Source organism: Zosterops lateralis, assembly GCF_965231275.1.
Source record: "Zosterops lateralis genome assembly, chromosome: 19".
In the NCBI taxonomy this organism is placed as follows: Eukaryota; Metazoa; Chordata; class Aves; order Passeriformes; family Zosteropidae; genus Zosterops; species Zosterops lateralis.
The window spans coordinates 11,136,676-11,160,726 of record NC_139779.1 but is presented as its reverse complement, the minus strand read 5'-3'; the positions used below and the strand labels follow the sequence as shown (position 1 = coordinate 11,160,726).

At 42.3% G+C, this 24,051-nt stretch overlaps 1 protein-coding gene across 1 annotated transcript in view; it reads left to right on the top strand.

The window, feature by feature from the left end:
* The window catches only part of SPNS2 (SPNS lysolipid transporter 2, sphingosine-1-phosphate), a gene marked incomplete at its 5' end in the record, with an annotated part of 131,968 nt that overhangs the window by 26,321 nt on the left and 81,596 nt on the right, over positions 1-24,051 (top strand). Inside the window, one exon of the mRNA XM_083875094.1 lies at positions 10,153-10,218. Within this exon, the coding sequence (XP_083731220.1) occupies positions 10,153-10,218 (66 nt within the window). The remainder of the gene's footprint in view (positions 1-10,152; positions 10,219-24,051) is intronic.

The window sequence follows — 24,051 nt, the reverse complement described above, 5'->3', positions numbered from 1 at the left end:
AGGGTGCTGAGGCCCTGGCACAGGCTGCCCAGGGAAGCTGTGGCTGCCCCATTTGTGGAAGGGTCCAAGGCCAGGTTGCACAAGGCTTGGAGCAACCTAGGGTAGTGGAAGGTGTCCCTGGCCCATGGCAGGGGTTCAGAACAAGATGAGCTTTAACATCCATTCCAACCTAAACCATCCCATGACTCTTTATGCAGGATGACAGATTCATGAACCTGCCTCCCATGTTCAGCAGCAGAGTCTCAGGGGTGTTTAAAGCAAATGTCTAAGAGTAAAGGCTATTCTGGGATTACTAAAGTTAGGGTAAGTATTTTTGTCCAGATGAAAAGCTTCTTCATCTGGAATTCTAAACAAGGTTTAGGTAACTACTTGAAATAGTGGGGCTTTGGGTTCTTTTACAGACTTCCTGTTGTCATAAAAGTGGGTAGCAGCACCGAGTTTGTACCACAGTTTTATCCAGGTTTTAATCTGTGAAGGAGGAGCTATAAACAATTCCAGCTTTTCTTGTTTGTGCACTTGAAGCCTCATGAGCCAGTCCAGATCTAGGTCACAGAGGGAGATTTGTGTAGTGGACACTAACATTGCACAGCCACTTGTGAAAATCAGTGTGCAGGAGCACTGAAGGTGAGCTCTTACACCCCTGGACTGGCATGAAGTTGATGACAAGAGCTCTTTGTTAGCTCAGGACTGTGACAGTGGATGTTTCATTCTTTGACTGAAATCTGACAGTCGTACTCTGCAGAAACCTGCCTGGAATGTGCCTGACATTCCCTGATGGGCTGCTTTTCTCCTGGCTGCTGCTCTTCTGCAGATCTCTCTGTACGAGGTACCTCTGCATCTGCCATCTCCCTTGTATTTTGTAAAACATTCTTGGTGGTAAAAAAAGAGAATAGGAGGCCCCTTACAATTACATACAATATACCAATGTGCCCTGGACAGCTTGTGATGTTCTGAAATAGCTCTGAGGCATTGCCAAGTAGAAGCAAAATGCAAATGAGAGATGGGATGTAATCTCTTGGAAGTATGTCCAATCTGAGTGCACATTTCTACAGATTTGATAGAAATCTTCTTAACTGGAGAAATTAGCTGTCATCTATTGTAAATCATCAGTCACTAATTACCCCAGTTGTTCATTCAGTCTCCTGTCGCAGAAATGTGCATGGCTGTAGGAGGAAAGGAAGTGGGTAAAAACCCCTCACTTGCTAGAGTGTGGAGCTAAAGAACATTCCTTTCATCTTCACAACCTCGAAATTTGCAAATTTTCCTCTCCTTTTTTTTTTTTTTTTTTTTTTTTTTTTTTTTTTTTTTTTTGGTTGTTGTTGTTTTGGGTGGGTTTTTTTTGTTTTTGTTTTGTTGTTGTTGTTTTGTTTGTTTGTTTGTTTTTTTGTTGGTTTGGTTTGGTTTGGTTTTTTTTTGGTTAACAGTTTGAAATTAATTTCATTACTGTGAAATAATATCCATGAGGTCCAGAGACACAGCTGCTTGTACACAGAAGTGCATATAATAATCCACGCTTTTTGGTGGGATTTGTCTTCCCAACCTGCCTGAAAACCTCAGATCCAACAGGTGGTATGTCAGAAGGTGTAACAGAGCAAGTTCTCATGGTCTGTGTGACTGAGGTGGCAGCAAAGTGGTTGTGCTTGCACAGACTTGGGTTTAGAACTGTTACCCTCATGCCATGCACACTACTAGTTCTCAGTTTAGTGCTGTTAAAATATTTGCATGTGCTTTGACTGGTTCCAAGTGATCAATACCCACCTATTTACTTGATAAGGTAGTATCAGGCATTCAGTAGAATATGGTAATAATCTTCAAATGTTCTTGGTTAAAATATATACTTTTGTAAAAGTAAAAGCATCAAACTGATTCTGACAACAAGAGCCCAATCAGTATGCATTGTCTCTAGAACTCATAAATGCCTCTTTCTTGATTTTATCTAGTCAGAAAACTATGAGGTTAGAACTGTGAAGTCCATAACCACATGCATACAAAGCCAGCAAAAATCTCCAAAATCTCTCCAAAAAGAGATTTTGTAGATACTTATTTTAATTTCCTTGCAATTTGTGGCTCATGCCAGTTTCCTGACTCATCGTCACCCCAGTATGGTGATAAGCCAAGTTTTCCAATAAGGAAAACAAGGGAGCAGTGAGTCACTGACTGAATTCATATGCACTTGATTTGCTCTATCATTATCCATACTGGTTTTATTTATTTTAATTAGTTCATATACAAAGTCTCTGAGATATGTTTCACTGCATGAATTAGCTCAACTTGTTAGTCTTGTCTAAAGATTAGAAAGGCAGAAGACAAGTAGAGCTTTTGGTGGCAGGCCCAATTTTTCTGCTGCAGAGTCCACGAGGAGAATGTGAATTGGGGGAGTATCTGAATTTTCTGAGATTTGAATAATTAAAATAATAACATTTTTTTAAGCTTCTCCTCTTTGTTGTGAAAATCTGGTGAGGCTTAGATCTAAAGTGTCCCAAGAGTAGTTTTTCCTCTGGTAAAGATTGTGTTTCATTCTATGTTTGCATGAGATAAAAAACCCCAGAAACTGGGTCTAAACTGAGTCCTGAGCTAGAGATGCTGGGTGTGGGAGAAAGGTCTGGCCAGCATTTTCTGAAAGCTGTTAATGATTCCTATCCTTTCAGATGACTAATATAAACCTCAGCTACTACTTCAGTTTCTGTTGTTTTTTCAGGTTTGTAGGAGCTTCTGATTTTTCCCATTCCACATAAAGGAACTGCTCCAAGTCTCAATGAGTGAGTTTGGTTTTAAGTTCAGGTCTAGTTGCCAATTCATTTTAATCTGTCCTTTGAGCCAAATCCTGTCACTTATCTGTAATTGAAGTCTTCCCTTGGCTTGTGGGAGCTGCCAGGCTGATTAAGATAGGCTGAGCAGGAGTCTGCAAGTGAGATGAGGCAGGGGTGAAATCAGGGATCCCCTTGTATGGAGCTGTGTCCCAGGTGGAGAGGAGAGTGAAGTGACACTGTTTCTCCTCAGATTTGGCCCACATCATTTTGAGTCTTACTGCTGAGAGCTGTTGTTGGAATGGGTCATACATGGAAAATCTCCCATGTTTTGGAATTTATTTAAACTCTTTGTTTCATGGTGGCCGAGTATCCCATGTTCCCTATTTGACAAGGACATCCTTCCCAGCCACAGTCCTGGGAACAGACATACACTGTAATTAAGGAGATGAAGGATTTGATTAGGGTGTGGGTTTACCAATGAGGCACCCAGCATCTGGCAGCCATGGTTGCATCCAAACTCCCATTTGTTTTGTTTTGTTTTGTTTTCTAATCCCAACAGGACTGGCTGTCCTGTGCTGCCTTCCCTAGACGCCCTGACCCTGTGTTAATGATGCTTTGTGCTAATCGATTCTACGCCTGATGAACTTTTTTTATCTCCTCCCAGTCTTCCAGGCAATTTTGTGCTCAGACTTTGCATACCACATTACAGTGGAGTTTGAGCTGTGTTAGAGAAACCATCATTTATTACTGCCAGAGTAAGAAGTTGCTTTTTTAATATACTACTTCTCTATGTTCTTGATTAATTGCATTCCTTATTTTTTTTTCCTGATGCTTAATTACTTGTTACATGCTATGCAGGTAAGCCAGTAGTAGCCTTTGGGAATGAAGGAATAAATGAACAGCTCAGATACCTCCCTGCTGATACTATAATAATGACAAAAAAATTGAATGGAAAAAGTGGGTGCGACAGGTGGTGTGAGTCTCCAAGGATAGTTGATTCAGAATAGGAATGTCACCTCAGACAGGCATTTCTATTTCAGTTCCCAAGCAGTAGTGTGTGCTTTGCAGAGCTCACAGCACCTGTCCTTCCAAAAACCCACTGCAAATGCTGCTTGGAGTAACCAGCAATTCCTCTGCTGTGCCTTGGCAGTCCAACACCATGATCTGAGACAAGCCTCCACCTCATCACCTTCTGCAGGTGGTGGGAGGCTCCCAGTGCCTGTGAAGGCTTTGAATTCTCATGCTTCTCTGGGGTTTTGTTAGGAAATGCCTGGGGCTTTGTCAGGGGAGGTTTATGCTGGGTGTCAGGAGAACCTTCTTCCCCCAGAGGGTGCTGGGCACTGCCCAGGCTCCCCAGGGAATGGTCACGGCCCCGAGGCTGCCAGGGCTCCAGGAGTGTTTGGACAATGCTCCCAGGCACGGGGTGGGATTGTTGGGGTGTCTGTGCAGGGCCAGGGGCTGGACTGGATGATCCCTGTGGGTTTCTTCCAGCTCAGGATATTCTGTGATTCTATTCTGTGATTTTTAAGCAGCCGTCTCGTGTCCTGTGAATGACATCAGCACCCTGGCTCACTCTGATCTTCAGCTCGAGCTGCTGTGATTGTCTCTTCCCAGCACTCGACTTCATTACACAGGGAAACCCCTTCCTGAGCACTGCTGTGGGTGTTGGCAGTTGCTCTTCAGTGCTTTCTAGGTCACGAGCTTCATGCATTCCAGTGTGAGCAGATCTTAGGAAACCCTTGTTTTGATTTGTCTAATTGCTGGATTTGTTTTGTTTGTTTCTTTTTAATCCTGCAGCATTATTTCGAAACCAAAGACTGTTTCACCAGTGTATAGTGTCGTGTCATGCAGCAGTGGAAACTAGTTTTGCAGAAAGAAAAGTCATGTTTATGTCCTAAGGAAGCTCCTGTCAATGTTTTCAAGCCAGATGTCACCAGGGATTTATCAGTACTTGAAGAGCAGGCAGGGAATGCTTTCATGGCAATCCAAAGAAGGCAGTACTGCATTTATATTCTAGACTTGCTTGTTCTGGCAGCAGTGGGAATTTATCTTGAGGTACAAATATCAGTAGGGCTACCACGGTGGTTTTCTGCAGCTGAATATTTAAATGGGGCTCAAATTGTGACGCTGGTGTTTAATAGCTGGTGGGTGGCTGAGCTGAAGCAGCTCGTTTGAAGCTCAGGGATGGCTGTGTGAACTGCTGCTACACCTTGGGGTTGCAATGAAGATGTAATCACAGAGACTTCAGAATAAACTTCTCTCCACCTAATCTTTTCACATGTCTCTGAAGAGACAGGTGTGTTGCACCACTCCTCTGCCTCCTTAATGCTTTATTTGTAGGAGGTTGAATATGGCTGCAGGCATGAGGAAGAGCCTGATGTGAGGAAGGTGGTTTGTGTCTTTAATGGAAAGAAGGCCAAGGCTTGGCTATTCCTGCTTAGCTTCCTCCTCCTGAGGAAGCTGGTCCTGGAAGTACCAGGGACCAGAGTCTGGGAAGAAAATGTCTTTATAAGGAAGAGAGGTAGGTAGCAAGAGGTAATAGAAGAAACAGTTGTTTTGTTGTATTGTCAGTACAGAGTCTGTGCTGGCTCTCAGGGAGCTGAGTGTGTGAATCTGGGTTCCCTAAAGAGAGGTGCAGACCTGCAGTGGGGCAGGAGAGAGGGTGCCAGGTGCACACATCCTGTACCCTGTGCAAAACCATGTGCTGGTTCCTTTCAAGCACCATCATTTTTCCCCATTAAAAAATGCCTTTAAAAGTGAACATGCTTTCTTAAGTAAGTAGTTATGTTGGCCAGTGGTGCTGCAGCACATACAGAGTATTTAAAGAATGTGAGCTGCAAACCTGTGCCTTTATTTCTGTAAGCTCTGCCCTCTGTGGACAGGCCAACTCTACATTTTGCACCTGCCTTGGAAGCAGTTTGAAAGCAAATCGTAATATTTTGTTTTGGTGACTGGAAAATGGGGCTGAGCCAGGGAAGTTCTAATGTATTTTTGCTTTGAAATTGTCATTTCACTGTGGTTTAGCTTATGGATACTGTTTCTTAATGTGGCAGTGTATACAGGCAGCAGTATTTGGTGAAGAGCCCACGTAGAATCCTGCAGCTTTTGATTTATTGTAGCTCAGATCAGGGACACAAAAGCTATCTGGGCAAGCAGTTTGCCTCATGCCTCATCTGTACCTCCTACCTCTCTGTTTGAAGTGTGAACTGCATGCTTCCAGGAAAATCTGGTTTCCCAAAGTATTTCCCCTAAAACAGAGATAACCTGGGCCATTAAATGTGCATTTGCATTCCAAGAGCCTCAGAATCAGGTCTTTTGCAATCACTGTTTGTGAAATGGTCATTAAAAATATCAGCAGTACCCTAGAAACCTTCTGACCCTGTGCGTGGGTGAGGTGAGGCACATCCCTCTGTATCTGTAGCACTCCGTGACCTTTTATCCTGCAAATTGCTCCTAGAAGTCCTCTTCATGCCCAGTGCCCACAAAAGTCTGATAACTGCCTTGGTCTCTCTCAGGTGCTCAGACATTAGGGCTGGTAAAAGTCCCCTAGAGACAGCTGCAGTAACCAGACTTTGCTCTTCTCTCTGGGTTCCCAGTAAGTCCTGTCCCTGTGCCTATCTTGATCAGCACTCCTGGCTGGGTGCTGCCTGTGTTTCATCTCACCAAATCTACATCAGCATTAACAGCATCTGGTTCAGCTGCTGAGATGCTTTGGGAGATTGGCACCATGTTTCCTGTGTGTTTGCTCAGTCCTGAAAATACAGAATGTGCTTCAGAAATAACAGGGGGGAGCACACCAGGTGCCATATACAGACATCCCAAATGGCCCCAGCCCTCCAGAGAGGTTCTCAGGAAGACTGGTGCCTGCTGGCTGCTCTTGGCTATTTTGAGATCCTCCTGGGCCAGAGGTGTGAGCTTCAATCCAAGAAAGGCCTTGCCAAGTGTGGTGGCTTCACTCTTGGGTTACATCTGGTGCTGTGAGACACAGCACTGCAAACAATGTGGTCACTGTCTGGAGCCTGGCTCCAGCTCCCTCCCTTCCCATCATCTAGAAACAGAAGGGAAAGTCAAAAGCTCTATCATTTTCCTGTATTCTCCACTGGTCTATCATTGCTTAATTGTATCCCTAAATCTTATTAAATTCTGGGGTAAGTCATTGCCACAGTGAGGTGGAAACAGAGCAGAGGGAATTGAAGAGAGGAGGAGTGTCTTCCCAGGTGAGTGGCTGGGCAGGAAAACTCCCACAGCAAGGAACTACTATCACTTCATAGGTGTGTTGCATCATCTACCTGCTGTTGCCTCTAATTTAATGCTCTAAACCCAAATCAAAACACCTGTAGTCCAAAGAGAACATAACTTGGAGTAGGTAATCCATGCCAATTAGACATGCAGATCTCTCTTAATCATCTGAGACCTTCTTCCAAGGTTACACAGGACTTATAATTGTGGTTCTGCATTGTACTGTTGCATTGGCTCCCTACAGAACCCACTTTCCTCTCCACCACCAGGATAAAACTGTAGGATTAATCCAAGTGTCTGCAGGTCTGTGTCCTAAATGTATTAATTTGTGGCTACAGGAGTTTGAACTTGTAAAACTCATTTTGGTCTGTAGGACTATGAAACCACTGTCACTGGACAAATAACTTGTCATAAACTGAAAACTCCTCTGCTTTTTTTTTTTTTTTTTTTTTGTTTGTTTGTTTGTTTGTTTGTTTGTAGGCACCATTATATTCCCCTCTGCTTTCTGTTCTGGTTTCTGATGCAAATCCATAAAAGTCTGCTTTCCATCACATCGCAGGCTCCTGCTTCTCAGAACTTTTAGAAGTTTAATGTGCCTAGCATTCTGTCATGGCTGGGAATATGTTGTTGAAGGCAGGAGAGCCACCTTTCAGGGTGCTGGATGGAGCTCTCAACATGTGTGTGTATTCCCTTGTGGAATATATTCCATCTAGTCCAATCCCCTGCTCAGCTGCAAGCAATGAGTAGATATTTCATTTCTGTGTAGCAGAACTGAATGATGATAGGAGAGCACAAGAAAATATTGTAGGCAGTATTTCCTCCCTTCTTCCACATTGCTCTTGAGGATGTTGATGAGTTTATTGTCCCTAAAATTGGGATTATAGTGCTCAGAAGTTGTTTTGACATGTTGAACTTTCCCTGATGCTCCAAGCAGTCAGACTGGAGCACAAAATGCTCAGGGCTGGTTAAGCTCAGTGAGGTTTCTAAGTTGGGTTGCATGAGAAACATTTTTTTTTGTGGAAGGGTGGAACACCAAGGGGAGCAGGGAAGTCAGCTACACCACAGAGGGGTTTGCTAGGCAAATGCAAATTAATTTTTGTTCATCAGTTGCTGCCTGGATAATGGTGTTTCAGTTGTTAATAGAGCAAACAGGGAAGCACAGTCAAGAAATGCCGGGGCACTTCGTAAATGGAGTTAAATCTGCCATCCAAGAGAAAGCAAAGAAATTCCTATTGAAATTGTAGTATTGAACAGCAATGTTCCAAAGGAAAAGAAAGGCCAGGGGAACACTGTGTCAGGATGGATGTAATCAGGCACTTAGTACTTCAGGAAATTATAAAATCACAGAATAATTGAGGTCAGAAGTGACCTCTGGAGATCACCTAATCCAAGCCCCCTGCTTTAAAAGCAAAGTCAGCTTGAGCAGGCTGCACAGGACTATGTCCTGTTGGGTTTTGAGTATCTCCAGGGATGGGGAACCCACAACCTCTCTGAACATCTGTGCTTCACCTCCCTCACAGTAGAAATTAATTTTCTTATATTTAGGGGGAATTTCTTGGATTTCAGTTGTTGCCCTTTGCCTCTTTAATTGGGCCCCAGTGCGAAGAGCCTGGCTCTGCATCTACCCCCTTTTTATCAGTAATGACATACATGAATTAGGTTCACACCCTTCCCCACCCTCAGCCTTCTTGTTTGGGGCTAAACAGTCTGGTGAGAGAGTAGGGAGGTGGGAGTTGTTGCAGGAGGTTAAGCTAATGTTTCTGGGCAGATATTGAGGCCTAAAACCCACCTGAATTCTGTCCTGAATAAATGGTGATGTACAAGTAGTACAGAATAGCTCACATGAGCTTTCTTGCTTTTTCTTTCCTTCTCCCCATCATCTTCTTTCCTTTAGTATCTATAAAATTTATGACTGTTCCCTTGGCATTATCCCAGATGTCTTCTGGGAATAGTTATCTCTGGGTCTTTTATCCCTCTGTCATTTAGTGCGATCTTGGCAGGCCCAAAAGCTAGGACATTTATGGTGAGTGATTCAGGTTGGTGCTCAGTTGATTTCTGTAACCTGCAGAGATGAGAAGAATGACTTTGGAGAAAGCCTTGGATCAGAATTTGAGCTGGAAGTGAATTCTGTGGATGTTTGGTATAGTTGGAGAATGGTCTTCTTGTTTTTTAAAAACAAACTTGCATATCCTCAGGTCTGGGGAAGACAATAGTCTAAATAAGGAAGTCTCAGATCTAAAGAGAGCAACAGCCTCTATTCCAGACCCAGGAAGTCAGATGCTGGTCATTTGTCACCATTGACAAATATTCAGGCCTATGGATCTGCATCTGAGACCACTGGACCATGTACAGCTTGTCAAACCTGCGTGTTCCTAAATGAGTTATTAAAGCTCTGCTGTGGGTTTTCCTGTTGGTTTGTTGGTTACAAAAACATGCATGTCCCATATACCTGATGTTACATGTGTCAAAATGTTTGGTACAAAAATGTTAACTCTAGTTGAATGTGTAAATACTTCAAAACCTGTTAATTCTGCTTGTGCCAATTAATGTCTTGGGGTTTAAGGAAGACAGAAGATTTGGTTTGGTTCTGCTTGTAGTTGCTTTAAATCTGAGCATTTGGTCACTTACCCACCTTTACTAAGGTATTTTAAATATATGTTATATTTGCTTTGAAAGTAAAAACTCCCCAGAACTAGTTAAAGGTGAAACCTTTCCTCATTGCCAATCTGTCATATCTCTTCCCAGCAGAGATTTGTTAAAACTTGTCTTGGATTCAATCTGTCTGTCTTGTTGAACCATTTAAGCACCTTAAGTGCAGAATCAGTTTCCCTTTATTTCTGTGAAATAACAGAATTAAGAGGTCTGGATTATGCAAAAAACACACAAAAAGAAAAGCTTTATCTTAATTAAGTAGAAAAGAAAGATCAATTTCCATTCTTGAGGATTTAATTCCCAGGCTCATTGCATGATGTTACATCTTCCCACCTCTGCTTTTATTGCAGTAGCCCAAAATTACTGAGTGTGCATGTATAGGGAAAAAAAAGGTACAACCTTTATGTGTTTAAACTGGAATTTGAAGCTTTGCTGATACGACACAAAAGGTTTGAGTTGGATGCTTTTCAAAGGCTGAAGGCACTGAGCATATTCTCTGTTTTCCTTGTAGGTGTGTTACTGGACATCCAGCAGCACTTTGGAGTCAAGGACAGCGGGGCTGGCTTGTTACAGACAGGTAAGAAAGTGTTTCTTCTCTCACTGCTCTTTGTGACATTCCATTTGTCCAGTGGGTGCCTAGAGATTTCTTCATTGTGATTCATGGGCACACTGGTTGTGAAATCTGCTCTTAGAAAGGTGAATAAATACACTCCTACTAGGAAACTAAATTAACATCAGGGGCCTTTTTGGCCTTGATTTGTTGTTGGGCAGGAGATTGGGTCTCAGAATGACTTGAGTGTAGAATGGACTAAAAGCAAACAAACCTAATGATTTTATTTACAAGAACTAAATTCAAACAGGAGATAGTTGCTTCCCCATGATCAGAAAGCTCATGATAAACCAACAGCAGGACCCTGTTCACTTCTTTAGGTTGGTAATAAGTGTGATGTATTTTGCCCTTCAAGTGCTTGACAGAGAATCTGCTGACTGGGCAGGCCCTGGGAACATCGTGTGGCATGAAAATGTAAAACTCAGCGGGGCAAGAAGCTGAGGATGAAGGCTGTAGGCAAGGCTAACAATCCATGAGAACTCATGGATTAACAACAGCCCTAGAATTGTGGTGCTGTTAGCTTCTGACATTTCTCTTGCTAAGAGAAAGAGAAATAATCCAAGAAAGGATTATTGCAATTCTGATGTCCTTTTAAAGGAACAGGCATTTCCATGTCTCAAACATCTTCAGGCAGAGCTGAACAACTCCAGGAGAGCCCCAACTTCTCTGGGCTCTGGTCCTGAGGTCGCTCAGAGCAGGGCCTGTATCCATGAGCTGCACAGGGTGACACTGAGTACCAGTCTCATGTAGACACAACAGCATGTTTGATCCTCGTGGAGAGCTGAAAGGAACAGCAGTATTTTTAGTAGTACAGGTTTTTTTTAAGAAATGCAGTATTTTAAGAAAACAGTCTGGTTTGAAAACCTCCTACTGAGCTATTAACTAAAGTCACGGATTTGTGGTGCTGTGGCTGTCTTGTCACTGTCGTCTGTCTGAGGGAACCACACTGGAACAATTATATCTCTGAAAAAGTGAGAATGCACTAAAGTTTTGAAATAGTGTTGCCAGCAAGACATGTTTTCCCATACCATCACAGTGGGTACCAAACACCTGTCAGGAGCTTCTCTGTGAAATTGTGGCCAACACTGAATTGTATAAAATCATTCATTCTGTATGATCACACTAAAGGTGAGACTATTCTGGAGCTCTATCAATTGGTCTTTGATTTCAAACTATGTGAACCACTGCAATATCCCCTTCTTTTTCATTTCCTGCAGCCCATGGCACAGCAGGGTCCTCATCTGTGGTTGCAGCTTCTTGGTAATGTTTTAATACAAACAATTAATTACAATTTGTATTAAATGGTTGAAAAATGCTGCCCTTGTGGGACAGCAGAGCTCAGCTCAGCTGATGTGAGCAGCATGTGTCCAGAACAGAAGGTTTCAGTTTTACAAGTGACATTGATTATAAGTATCATCAATCAGTTATGCCCAAAATGGCACTGGTTGTCTGTCAGATTCTTTTCTACAGCAATTATTTGTATTTCTTTATTGTACTCAGAGGAGCAGGTCCTCAGTTTATTATTAGACACTAAGTGCTTTCAAGAAAATATTCTGGTGGAAAAGGACACTTGCCAAAGCATGTATTTAATCTTCATCCTTCTGAAGATTATTCATTGACAGCCAGTAAAAGCTGACTTCAACAGGATATTCATTTGTTAATTGCAAGATATGTTATTTATTTCTCTAGCAAACACACAGGGCATCTGAAAACAGCATCACTGAGATATTACAGGATTGCTCTTGAGTGTGTCAAGTTTTCTAACAGGTAATTGTTGCTTTAAGAAAAGCAGTGTTTTCTCTTGGGTGTTTTTGCTGATCTGAAAACTGAGGACTTGTCTTTGCTTCTGCAGTATAGATAATAACGTACTAATCACAGTGCTATCGGAGGAAAAGAGTGCTCAGAAAATAAAACACCATTTCACATAAATAAGGGTAGAGGCACATAACTTATTAATTCCATTACTCCAAGTTACCAGGTTTCTGTGTTGGCAGGTGGTCCATGGCCCAGGTATACTTAATCCTGGTTAAAGAAAAGATGCTGCCCTAAACCACCACAAACATTGCTTCTAATCTTTTTCTTTTCTATAAATCTGATTCTCAATGTTAAAATTAGGGGAAATGGTTCAGGATGTAAAAGTACTTGCCCAGGGTTGCAGAATGAGCCTGGAGCAAAGCTGGGGCCAGGCCAGGTGTGTCCCACTCTTCTGCCTTAACCCTGAACTGTTCCTTTGCCAGTGGAGACACAAATGTTGTTTGCTTCCCATGAGATGGTCCTGCAAACTAATTGAGTGATGTGAGACGAAAGACTGTTCATCCCGATTATGTCCTCTGAATACAGAGTGGATTAGTCCTCAGGTTGTTAATCCTACATCTAAATCAGTCCTAAATTAATTTACAATGTTAAAGAGGGGAAGTGAAATATAGTATTTTCTGGCAGTTCATAGCACTCATCAAAAAGGCAATAAAATAAAAAACTTAAAATATTTTAAAGCCCTTTAACTGAGAAACAAGGTTGCACAATATTTTAGGGGGAAATGGTTCTGAAAATCCAAACAGAAAGTGGGGAAAAGAAATCCAGCAGGGGTAATGTTTGACCCTGTGTTCATCCCACAGCCCACTCTGCAGCCACAGCTGATCTGGTATCTCTGTCTCTCCAACCACTTGCAAACCAATCCACACTCTGAGCTTCTGATGCTGCTGGAAAGCAAAGCTGACTTGCTCCTTAGGAACTGCAGAAACAATTAGAATTTTTGTCTTCTTTCATATTAATCCTGACATACAAGCTGTTCTTTAACCAAGACATAATGCAAACTGGTTAGAGGGACACTGTAGCTCCCTGTGCAGAGAAATCAGAGGACAATCCAACCTCATCTATAATGAAAAGAAGCAGACCATGGTTGTCTCTACAGCAAGGATCCTGTGACAGCAGAGGACATGCTGACAGATGGAGCACAACTGCTGCTTGCTCAGGAGCATTCTAGAGTAGCACACATAAAACTGTGGTGGTTTGAGCTTCACTCATCTCCAGATGATGCTGTAATTGTGTGCCGATGTTCCTTTTTAAAGCACTGCATATGCAGTTATGTAAATGTTGGTTTAGCTCACTGTCCCACAGGTCTGCATTCAAGCTTTCTTTCTTGTGCTTTTCAGTTCTTACAGGCTGCTTTTCCCAGCTAGAGGAAGGATAAACCTGGCTGAACTCAGAAGGTGTTAGAGCATCTCTGTGCCTGCTTGTGTGTACAGCTGTAGTCAGTCAATACATTCATAAACCAAACCATACAAAAAGTCTTATCTATGTGTGGAGTTAGGCAGGAGTAGCTACAGAACTACAGGCCACTAGGAACACAAGGAATAAGAAGGTGGACAACTGGATTTGTAGAACTGCTTCAAAATAGTGTTATCCTTCCATATACACCATACCATGGGAGTAATGCCCCAGTGCTCTACTCTGGTTTTGACTAGATTTTTTCCCCCTTCTTTCTTCAATTTTTGTATTTTATTGCTCTGTCTGCTCTCTGTGCTTTTGAATTTATTTTGCTTTTGTGTCTCTGTAGCACACAAGAGCTCTAATAATAGTAGTGGCTGGCTTGTGGTAGAGTTTGTTGTCCAAAGATCTCAAGATGTTTTGTATTGGGAGGGCTCATAAGGCTGACTCTTACAGATGGGGAAACCAAGAAGGCCAAATGGGAAAAATTACCTGCCCGAAGGGGCACAGCAGGTCTGAGGCAGAGCCAGGATGAGAACTGCAGTTCCTGAACACGCAGCATTAGTGTTAATTAGAATTAATTAACGAGGTTAATGCTTAGACCCAGAGATTTGGTCCTTTTTACTGGGCACCTGAATCCTCCAACCCAGACAGCTCCAGCTCAGGGACTTCTGCAGGTGGAAACCGAGAGGTATCAAATGGAGGTCACTGCAAGGATTCCATGGAAGTGCAGAGGGGCAAAGTTTCTGTCTTCAGGAAGAGCATAGAGATGTTATTAAAGGAAACCCTGGCAGGTAAAAGTGTGTAGTGTAAGGTCACAAGCCAGGAAATGTAACGTGGTGAGAGATCTGCAAGGACTCATTAAAGGTGAATAATCATAGATAACTGGGGCTTTGAAGGAACTTGTCTTCCTCATGTGCAGAGAGATGGGCATTCCCCCAGATGCCTTTCAGCCCCTGGTTTCCCAGGAAGCCAAGCAATGCCAGGTACTTTTTTGTAAGCCAGATACTTTTTTTAAGTCTTGTTGTGACACTTACACTTTTCCTGTAAGGGTCAATTCTATCTACAATCTCTGTTCATTTGAAGAGTAGAACTTTTATCTACCTGTGTTGCCCTACCTCTTGAGCTGAGGTAGTGTAACCTTGCAGGGGGTTACAGCCTTGCAAATACACAGTCAGCTCTGGTGTGCTGTGATTGTTCCCACCAAGCTATGAACACCTGCACTGAGAAGGGGTCTCGACACAATGGTGGGATAAATCAGACTTGATGGATTCAGTTCCCTTTGACCCCCATCTTCTTGTCACTGGCTTATGGTGACAGCTCTAACCTTTTATTTATTCCATGCAGAGACCACATCCTCCAGGTGCTACACCTGAATATGTGTATATTACATGAGTTACAGGTGCCACTTCTCTCTTTTCTATCATCTTCTCCCAAAATGGACACTGTCTTTCTCCTCAGCTGTGCTCTGCAGAACTGAACTACAGCTTCATGTTTTGCTTCCTACTGCACCTATTTAACTACTCTTCTTGCTAGAACAGAGAAAATCATCATCCAAACACTTTCTATTTTCTATTTCAAGTTCACGGGCTTTCCTTTTGGGTGAATGTCTTCCTGCACCCAAGCACTTCCCAAGGAGATGGTTCCTCAGCTGTCCAGGCCACGAGGTGAGATAGAAAGCTTATAGAATGCTTTGTGCTTGCTCTTCTTATGACTGCAAATGGTTTGGTCCACCATGTCCTACCCATTGCCTTCTTCCCTGCTTCCAACAACACTAAGCATTCTTAAATCCAGGTTATTCTCTGGCATTCTGGTGCCCAAAATGGCAGGACAACGTGGATGTGTCTTTCTGCCAGGAGATGCTCTGAGTCCTTTCAACAATGAGCAAAACCTTTCTCTCCATTTCCCCCTCCATACCTGACTCTGTGTCCTTTCCTCTGACATTTTTCCACTTTCTGTAGGATGCTGCTGATGCAGGGATTAAACAAGGTCAGTTAAAGCAATGAAGAGAAAGCAGGGCTCATTCAATATGAGCCTTAATTAATGTTGTGACAAGGGTTGGTTTTATTTTACTGCATTGAGTTGACATAGTCCAGAGCTTGATTATTTCCCACCTAAGTCCTTTACAAGTTCAGACAGTCCTTTTTTCCTGTGTGCTAGAAAGCTGTCTGATATCCTGAGAAGTCATGGCAGTCTGAGGCTCTGATTCATGAAAGCAGTTAAACCTATTTGGAAATGCCTCTGCAGCCAAGAATGAAAGTATTGTCTTGAATCAGTGAGCAGGTTAGACGAAAATGTCTTTGTGCCCTGGCCCAGTCCCCACACACCAAGGACTGAAGTATAAAAATGTCATTTACAGCCTTTGTTCTCACTGGAGAGCCCTGGATTGCAAAGTAAATATTCTTTGGGAGGGATAAAATGGTCAGGGTGGGAAGGGAAGGTGTCCTTGGTTCCTGCTGAGAGGAGGGAAGTGCTTCAGCTGGCGTTGTATTTTGTCTGTTCTTCATGTCAGCAAGTGAGTGCAGGCTAATAGAACAGGGGAACTCTCCAGACTGCCTTGTCTTCATTAGTATTTTCACTTTATGATACTGCATGGCCAGTAGCACAGGTTAACCATTCATCTCCCCATCCTGTCTTTCTGCTTTGCATAAGGAAAGTTTGTCCTCACTATTGGCCTTTCAGGTACTTGGGCTGAGTGTTGCAAGGGAAACTTGTGCTGCCTGTGGCACATCTGTTCTATCAGTAGAAATTGCCCTATTTTCCCTCAGGCTGTAGTTCAGGCACCTCTTGCCAAGGTTGTCTCCACTTCTGTAATTTATTATAATAATGAGGGGAAAGATTTCCCACAGATTTTAAAGAAGTAGTTATTATTCCACCCAAAGTCCCCACATCTTTTAACACAGACTGTCCATCCCCTCCATGTGTTCCTCAGACCTCAGAATTTGATTCAAGCACTGTATAGTGGAAGACAGGATATTTGTTGGTATTGTGCAATATTTTCAAACAACATTTTCCTCTTAGTACCAGCAGTGCAGTCTCATGTAACTGGTATCTGCATTGTTTTGTGCACAAATAGTTCAGAAGGGCTGGTCTGGCTCCCTTGACTTTTTTCATTACCACCATAGATGTAATTATGGAAGAAGGAGATGAACATTTACACTCTCAGTTATTATGTATTTAACAGCTATCAGTTGCTGGAAGGGAAGCATGGACTTATATTCAAAAACCTTTTAAGTAGGTTACTTTCTTTCCTCCCCTTCTTCAGGCACTAAAAGCATTTGGTAGTAAGTGGAAAATCTGCTTATCTTTAATTCTTGCTTTCACTGTGCCTATAAGTTTAATTTTCAAGTGTGGTGACCAGGGGGGTGTTTTTGTATGGTCTCAGTATGGTCTCAGTTGCTGTTGATACATCTTGGGCCCAATGTAAAGGGAAGTGCTGGCTCAGAAGGGAAGGGGTGTTTTTGCCTTCACCTTAAGTGAAGTTGGATCAGGGTCTTCTATGAGCTGGGGGTGAGAAAATAGACCTAATTTTAATAGTGCATTTTGTACATTTACAGTACATTTTATATATTTAACATGTTTCACCCCAGGGGAGCCTCAAGTGCTCTCTCTGAAAAGAGGTGTCCTATAGTTCTGCAGGGCAATGTATGGTGTAGTGAGGATGTGAACAGCAGGGTGAGAAAGAGATCAGGCTTGGTCTGTGCCCACTGGGAGATCCCCAAGGTGATACAGCACTGTTGGAAGCTTTGCTGCTGGAGGTGGTGTTGGATTTGAGAGAGAGATCACATGGATAACCCAAATAGCCTTGACAGAATGTGAAGGACTCTGGAGCACTGAAGGTGCTATTTGGGAAGGAAGAGCTCTGAGGTTGGTTGCTGTGACACAGCAGGCATCCAGAAGACTGGAAAAGCAGAGGTGTGTTTGCAGTAGTGGGAATGTTTGGGATCCTGAACCAGTCCATGCAATTATTTTGCTTCTCTGTTGTTCTATCTGGAGTTCCAGGTGACTTTTCCTCTAAACCAGTGCTTCACAAATCTTTTGGGCCATGTACCAGACCACTCTGCATCCTTCCAATCAAATTTGTACAGTGATTTATTACCACTATAAAAGTAGCATTGCTACATGTCTGGCTGTTGTGGGCCACAGTTTTGGGAACTGTAGCCATGGCAGAAGCCACAACAGGGCTGCAGTGATTCCCATATAAAGACCCACATGCACCTGAGGTGGAGTGACTCACTCATAGACACTTGTACCTGGCTTTGAAAATGAATTCCAGGGCATCACTTACGTAAAACGGGAACATTCTTCATAGTATTGGGTAGTGTTAGCAGCCTGCAGAACTAGATTCCAATTAACACAAGTAAGCCTGACTTGCATGAATGGTATATTGTTGTATCAATCTCCCAATGCTCTCCCCTTGCCCCCAGTACATGCACATATTTGGGGATGTTTCCTGTAGGCTGATGTAAGATTATAGAGCAAAGACAAATTTTCTGCTTAAATTACGTGGGGAACCTAGTTTTGGAGAGGAAATATTACTGATCATAATCCGTTACTTACCCTAATTCACTTTACATTTACAATTATGTAAATGTATATAAACATTTTTTGCTAAAACTCTCTTCAGTTGTTTTTAAGGTAGTCAAATGACTGTGGAAGGCTCAGGTTTTTAAATCACAGATGAGAAACAAACAGTTCTTTGATGGGATGAGTAGTAGGAGGAGGAGTTCACACATATTCTTGTGGTCTTTGCTGCTGCATGCAGGGAAGTGCTTTGGTTTCTAGTGGAAAGGATATTTCTAGGGAAAGTTCAGTTCTGATGTCTTTTATTCCTCCACTCAGTTATACATTAGGTTATTAGTAATTAAACATTTGAACAGTTTTTACCAAACCTTTCATCCACTAATGTTTACAGAAGACTTACTTTACATATTCTCCTCCTGCATCATTCTCCTTGTTCTTTGTAGGTGAGCTGAACTGGAGATGAGGCACCTCTAATTTATTTCCTTGTGGGACAGTGGTGTTGAAGTGAGAAAATTAATAGTAATACACATTTCCTGCAAAGAGTTGCCCTAAAAAACTAAGAAGTTACAATAACTGGCTTATTTGGAGCTGCACTAACTTTAAATGGATGGTTACAATAAATTACTGTGGGGGTGGATTTGGAAGTGAATTAGGGAGGCAGTACAGGTAAAACAGTTTGAGCTTTGATTTCTTTCTCGTGAATTCTATGAGTTTACAATTCACAGAATCACAGAGAGTTCTGAGTTGGCAGGGAGCCACAAGGATCATGAAGTCCAACTCCTGGCTCTGCACAGGACACCCCAACAATCCCACCCTGTGTCTGAGATCGTTTCACTGACAGTGGTGGCCAGGGTACTCTCTTCCCTGGGTGATTTGCCCATTTTCCTTTGTCTGGATCATCACTTTGTGGAGGCAGGATGATCCCTGTCAGCCTCTGATGAATGAATACCTGTTAAAACTGACCTTGCTAAGAGTTACACAGTGAAATTTTCGGCAGAGGATTTGTCTGTCTGGGGCTGGGTTGGATTTGTTTTGTTTTCCTTGAAGGATGTTTGAAATGGGCTCTGAATTCTTTGGTTTTAATTCTGTCTAATTCACAGTTACTGGATTTTTCCTTGGCTCTGCCTCACCTTGGGATGTGAGGGGTCCTGGTTACCTCAGCAATTGATGGTATCAGTTGTCAGCACTGTTTGTGTCTTCAGCATCCTGTGGTCTTGCCCAACCCACCTGGCAGTATAAATAACAATAAAATTATCTTAGTGCCCCCGGCCACACCTTTTGAGCACTAGAAATCATTGACAAAGTCTGACAAAGAAAGGTACTGTTTCATGAGAGCCTTTGTGATAGAATGAGTCAGGTTAAGAAAGATGGGTGAGTTAAAGAGTAACTACCACCAATTTAAAAAGGAAAAGAAGAAAAACAGAAGAAGAAGAAAAAGAAGAAGAAGAAGAAGAAGAAGAAGAAGAAGAAGAAGAAGAAGAAGAAGAAGAAGAAAAAAAGTTTTACTGAGTTCCATTCAGTTTAAGCATATGGGCTTTGTTGAAAAGCAGCCTTCCATTTTACAGGTGTAGTTTAGGATAGATAAATGCTTAACTTACTAACTGTCCCTGCAAATCAAAGTGAAGTGGCACTAATTCCACTAGAAAAAATTGCTCCCAGGGTAAATTAAAAGCTCAAAATTAGTGATTGAGCTAAGAATCTTTTAAAAGCCTGATACTAAAAATAGATATTAGTTCAGAAGTAATGATGTAAACAGATATTATGGTGAGAACCATGCAATATTTCACTAGATAAATCCATCTCCTTTATCTGTCTTCTTGGAAATAAAATTACAGAACAGGAGCTTGAAAATATCTCATCATTTTTTCTGGTTGAGTTCTCACCATCCCCTGCTTTATTTTTGAATTGGCATCTCCCACCATCACATTGCTGCCCATAGTGTCGTTGGGCAGGGCTCTGGGGGCACCACTGGGGTTGTTCCAGCTCAGGGAGCTGAGTCTGCCTCAGCTCTTGAGGAAAGAGGGTCTGTCTCTAAGGGTTATTGGGTTGCATTCCTTAGAAAATTCTTCCATTCTTATCGAGGTGTAGGTGGATTAATTCCTGCTTTACCCACCCAGAGTTTTCAGTTACTTGCAGCTTTTGGCTGATGTAGCAGTCCTGCTGCCTGCCAACTGCTTTGAAACCCATGGATGTGATAATGGGGAAAATTATTAGAGAGTGTGACAACAAATGTCAAAACTGAGGGAGAGGGTGGCAAAACAAAGAGAAAATATTAAATATTAAAAGAAAATATCTCTGGAAAAAAAATGTGAAGAGAGCATTTTCCTGAAAAGCAAATTGTCCAAAGTTGTTCTTGCTCTCATAAAGGATGTTTTATGGCAGAAGAGATATAATATAGGATATTATATAACAGATATTGAATTTTCACTAAGAACTCCCCAGTAAGATATTCCTACCAGCTGCTGATGTTACACCTTCCAGGGATGTGGGCAGTATATGACACACTGAGCAGAGAAAATACTTGCACTGTATATAAAAGATGTGTTAATTTTCCTTGTTTGTACTTACTGAACTTATTCTTTCTGGATTCATAATCCAGAAACTGGTTTCTTGTCTAATCACCAGACAAATAAACCTCTGGCAGCACCATGCCAGGTTTTCCCCCAGGGTTCAGTTCTAGCTGAAAAGGACTCTGATAGCAGAGCTCAGCTGGCACCTCAGGGCTTTCCTGGTCTCCTGGGAGGGGAATGGAACAGGCACTGAGCACACACCAGCACCAGATGGGCCACTGGTCACTCATCAAGCTCATCTTCTACATTTTTAGACCTAATTGAAATGGGCTTCTTTAATACCTTAACAATCCCTGGATTTACCAAATATTGCCTTTCCTTTTTTCCATTAATGTAATTGATGGTGCATGAAGGAATTGCATTTGCAAACCTTGCGCATTGCAGTGTTTGTTTCAGGATGGTTTTTTTCCCAGTGGTACTTGTGCTCCCAGAAAGATGCTGGTCCAAAGAAATTTAAACTGAGGGATTATTTAAAACAGGGTCCAGTCACACTCCATGGCTATTGAAACTGTGATTAACCCTGGAGTCTTCTACGGATGTCGTGTTCTTTTATCCAGGGGGCAAGTTCAGTTGTAAAGCTCTCTCCTGGAACTGGAGCTCAGCTTGGCATTAGAGTGCTTTCCAAGTCAGGAATGACACATGGGTGATAATCTTAGAAATAACATCTTGTAAAACAGAGATTCTGTAAGACACGCAGAGTTTCATTGTAGCTGTGATCCTTTCCCAAACCATGGCAAGTTAAACACTGGCATATGCCAGTATTTCAACAATTTCCTTAAACTAATTTGTCCCTTTTTGAAGGCCCCCCAGCCACTGTGAAACACTTGCTCCTTGTCTAAATTGCCATTTATAATAGCAAGAGGCAGGAGCTTTTCTAAATACACCACACAACGTTGAATTGGCAAAAAATTCTGTCAAATAGCACTGACAATGGTGTGAGAGGCTTCCCTACATCCTGTGATGTCTCTTCATTGTGGGATGAAGGCTGCTCTTCACTGTAGGTGTTTATTCATGGCCTGCTGGTGGTTCAGCTCTTGTCCTAGTCCTCAATATACAAATGGCAGATTGCAGTCAATGATGGTGTTTCTTTGCATTTACTTTGTGATGCAAAAGCCTTTTGAAATGTCACTGACATCTGGAAAAATAGATGGATCAGCCCATGGCTCTGTACCCTGGCAGAGAGTTCTTCAAGTGCTGATGAGCATTGTGTGGCATTGGATAGGAAGGAAAAAGTATTTATGGTCCCTGAGCTATTCTCAGACCACTGGGGCTTGAAAGATGGTGAGACTCTGTCTAAAGCTTCCTGGACATACATAACTGTGGGAGATGAGGGTATTCTGGATGTCCTAAGCTCAGCTTCAAAATGCCTCTGGCTCGCTTGTGGCTCTTATTACATGGGGTTTTGTGGTTGTCTGGGAAGCCTGTTGTATTTTAAAATAAATATATGTCTTTATTTATATATCTATATCAAGATAGATAAATTGAAAGATAGTTTTTTATATCTACATCTATGTTGTAGTTTAGGTGCCAGACTCTCAGAGGAGAATAGGTTGAGTTACCTCGTGTGCTTTAACGCAGGAGAAAGAAGCTTGACAACTGCTGAGAGGCTGGAGCCTTGTTTTCTGCCAAAGGTAGATCTTGCTGTCTGGTGGCTCAGTCTGCTCCCTGACCCTCACAGTGCTGTTAATCAGACTAGGAAGTGGTTCAGCATTTTATTCCCTGTCTCTTGCAGCTGCTGGTGATTGCGTCCGAGCACACGGTTTCTGTGGCTGTGTGAGTTTAATGATAGGTAATAAATGAGAATCAGCTCAGGGTGCAGGGTAAGTGACAGCAAATGGTTCCTTCCCTGCCTTGTGGAGGATTTGTGATTCATAATGAAACCAGACAGAGAGTGCATTTACACACAAACCACACTTTGAGCCAGCATGTCTGGCCCAGACCAGCTCTATCCCCAGCCTGTGCTGCACTCGCATCATCTCACATACAGCCCACTTCCCTCTCACAGAAGAAGTCTCAAAAATTATTATTTTTAATTTGCTTGTCCTCAAAAATGAGAGGGGAGTAAAAATCACATAACATAATGAATGTCCTGAAAAGGATGTAGGGTTTTCTGATTTTTTTCCTCACAATGCAGAAACAATCAGTGGGGGTCAGTTTGCTGGAAAGCATTCCAAAAACCTATCAGGGAAGGGTGGAAAGCTTGTGGAAATGAATGTCACGAGGAATATTGTCAGGACCCGAGCTTAAAAGATCAGATCTTTATGAGGATAACACATTATAATTCTTGGGAGTGCTGAAGCCAGTCTCTGAGTAATTCAGCTGTCTGTGTAGGAATTCTGTGTACTTTCCTCGGAAGGATCTGATTGCTGTGCCTGTCACAGACAGGATGCAGGGCTACATGGTTTTCTGATCTGTTGTCATTGTTCTTGTGTTCTTAGGAAGTGGTCTCCTGAGGTTACATGAAAGGTATTTTACTGGGGGACTTATTTATTCACTGGCAATGCCTTAGGCAGAAAGAAGGACACGGCTGTTAGGGAGAAACCGTGAGATTCCACAGAGAGATGATTTGTTTTTCTCTTTCTGTGTTGATACTTTGAATTGAAACCCAGTCAGCATTACAGAGATTTCCCCTGTAAAGTTAGTGTGGTTTTGGGCCAGTTCCTAATGGGTGGTAGCTTATATAGAGACCTATCATTGCACAAGACACTTTGCATTTTACAGGCAACTCAGAAAAAAGTAGGTAATTGAGCAGGACAAAATACTGAAATCCCCCCTGTGAGCAGCAAACAGCTCTTTAGAAGTAAGGATTGGCTGGGCAGTGTTATGAAATGTGTGGGTTTCCTCTGCAAATAAAGGTGAAGCTATCAATAGCACTAACAGCCCTGGGAGGAGGGAAATCTTTGAGGAAAAGAAGACAATTCTGGGCTGTTGGATTAGCACCAAACCAAAGCAATTACCCACAATGGCTTTTATATCCATATCTTCTGTAGATTTTAGCATATTCCCATTCCACAGTGATTTCTATTCCTAAAAAAAAGTGAATTAGCATAAGGCTGCAGATGGCAGGATTTTAAGAGCAGTACCCCTTGCTGGCACTGCCTGCATCTTAGAGCAAGTGAATAAAAATCAGATCTTTTAGATGTCCTCTTGAAGTTTTTGTGATGAGAAATAATATCTTTTCATCCCCTAGAATTCAGTTTAATTTGATAAAGTTTGTCTTCCTCCAGATATCTGGAGGCAGGCAGTGTGAGACCTGGGTGAAGTCAATGTGTTTAGAAATACAGAAAGATGTGAACTGACCCCTGTGAAGGGAGTCAGCTGTAATACAGAGATGAATCTATATTTTCTCCCTTGATAATTTCCTTAGTTACTGAGTTTTATTGATTTTAAAAGATGGCATTTTACTGATCTGCTAAAAGCACTCTTGCAGACGTATGGCTTGAGTTGGAAAGGGAACAGTTTTGTGAAAAATGGTGTGGAAGGAGTTGGCCACCAAACT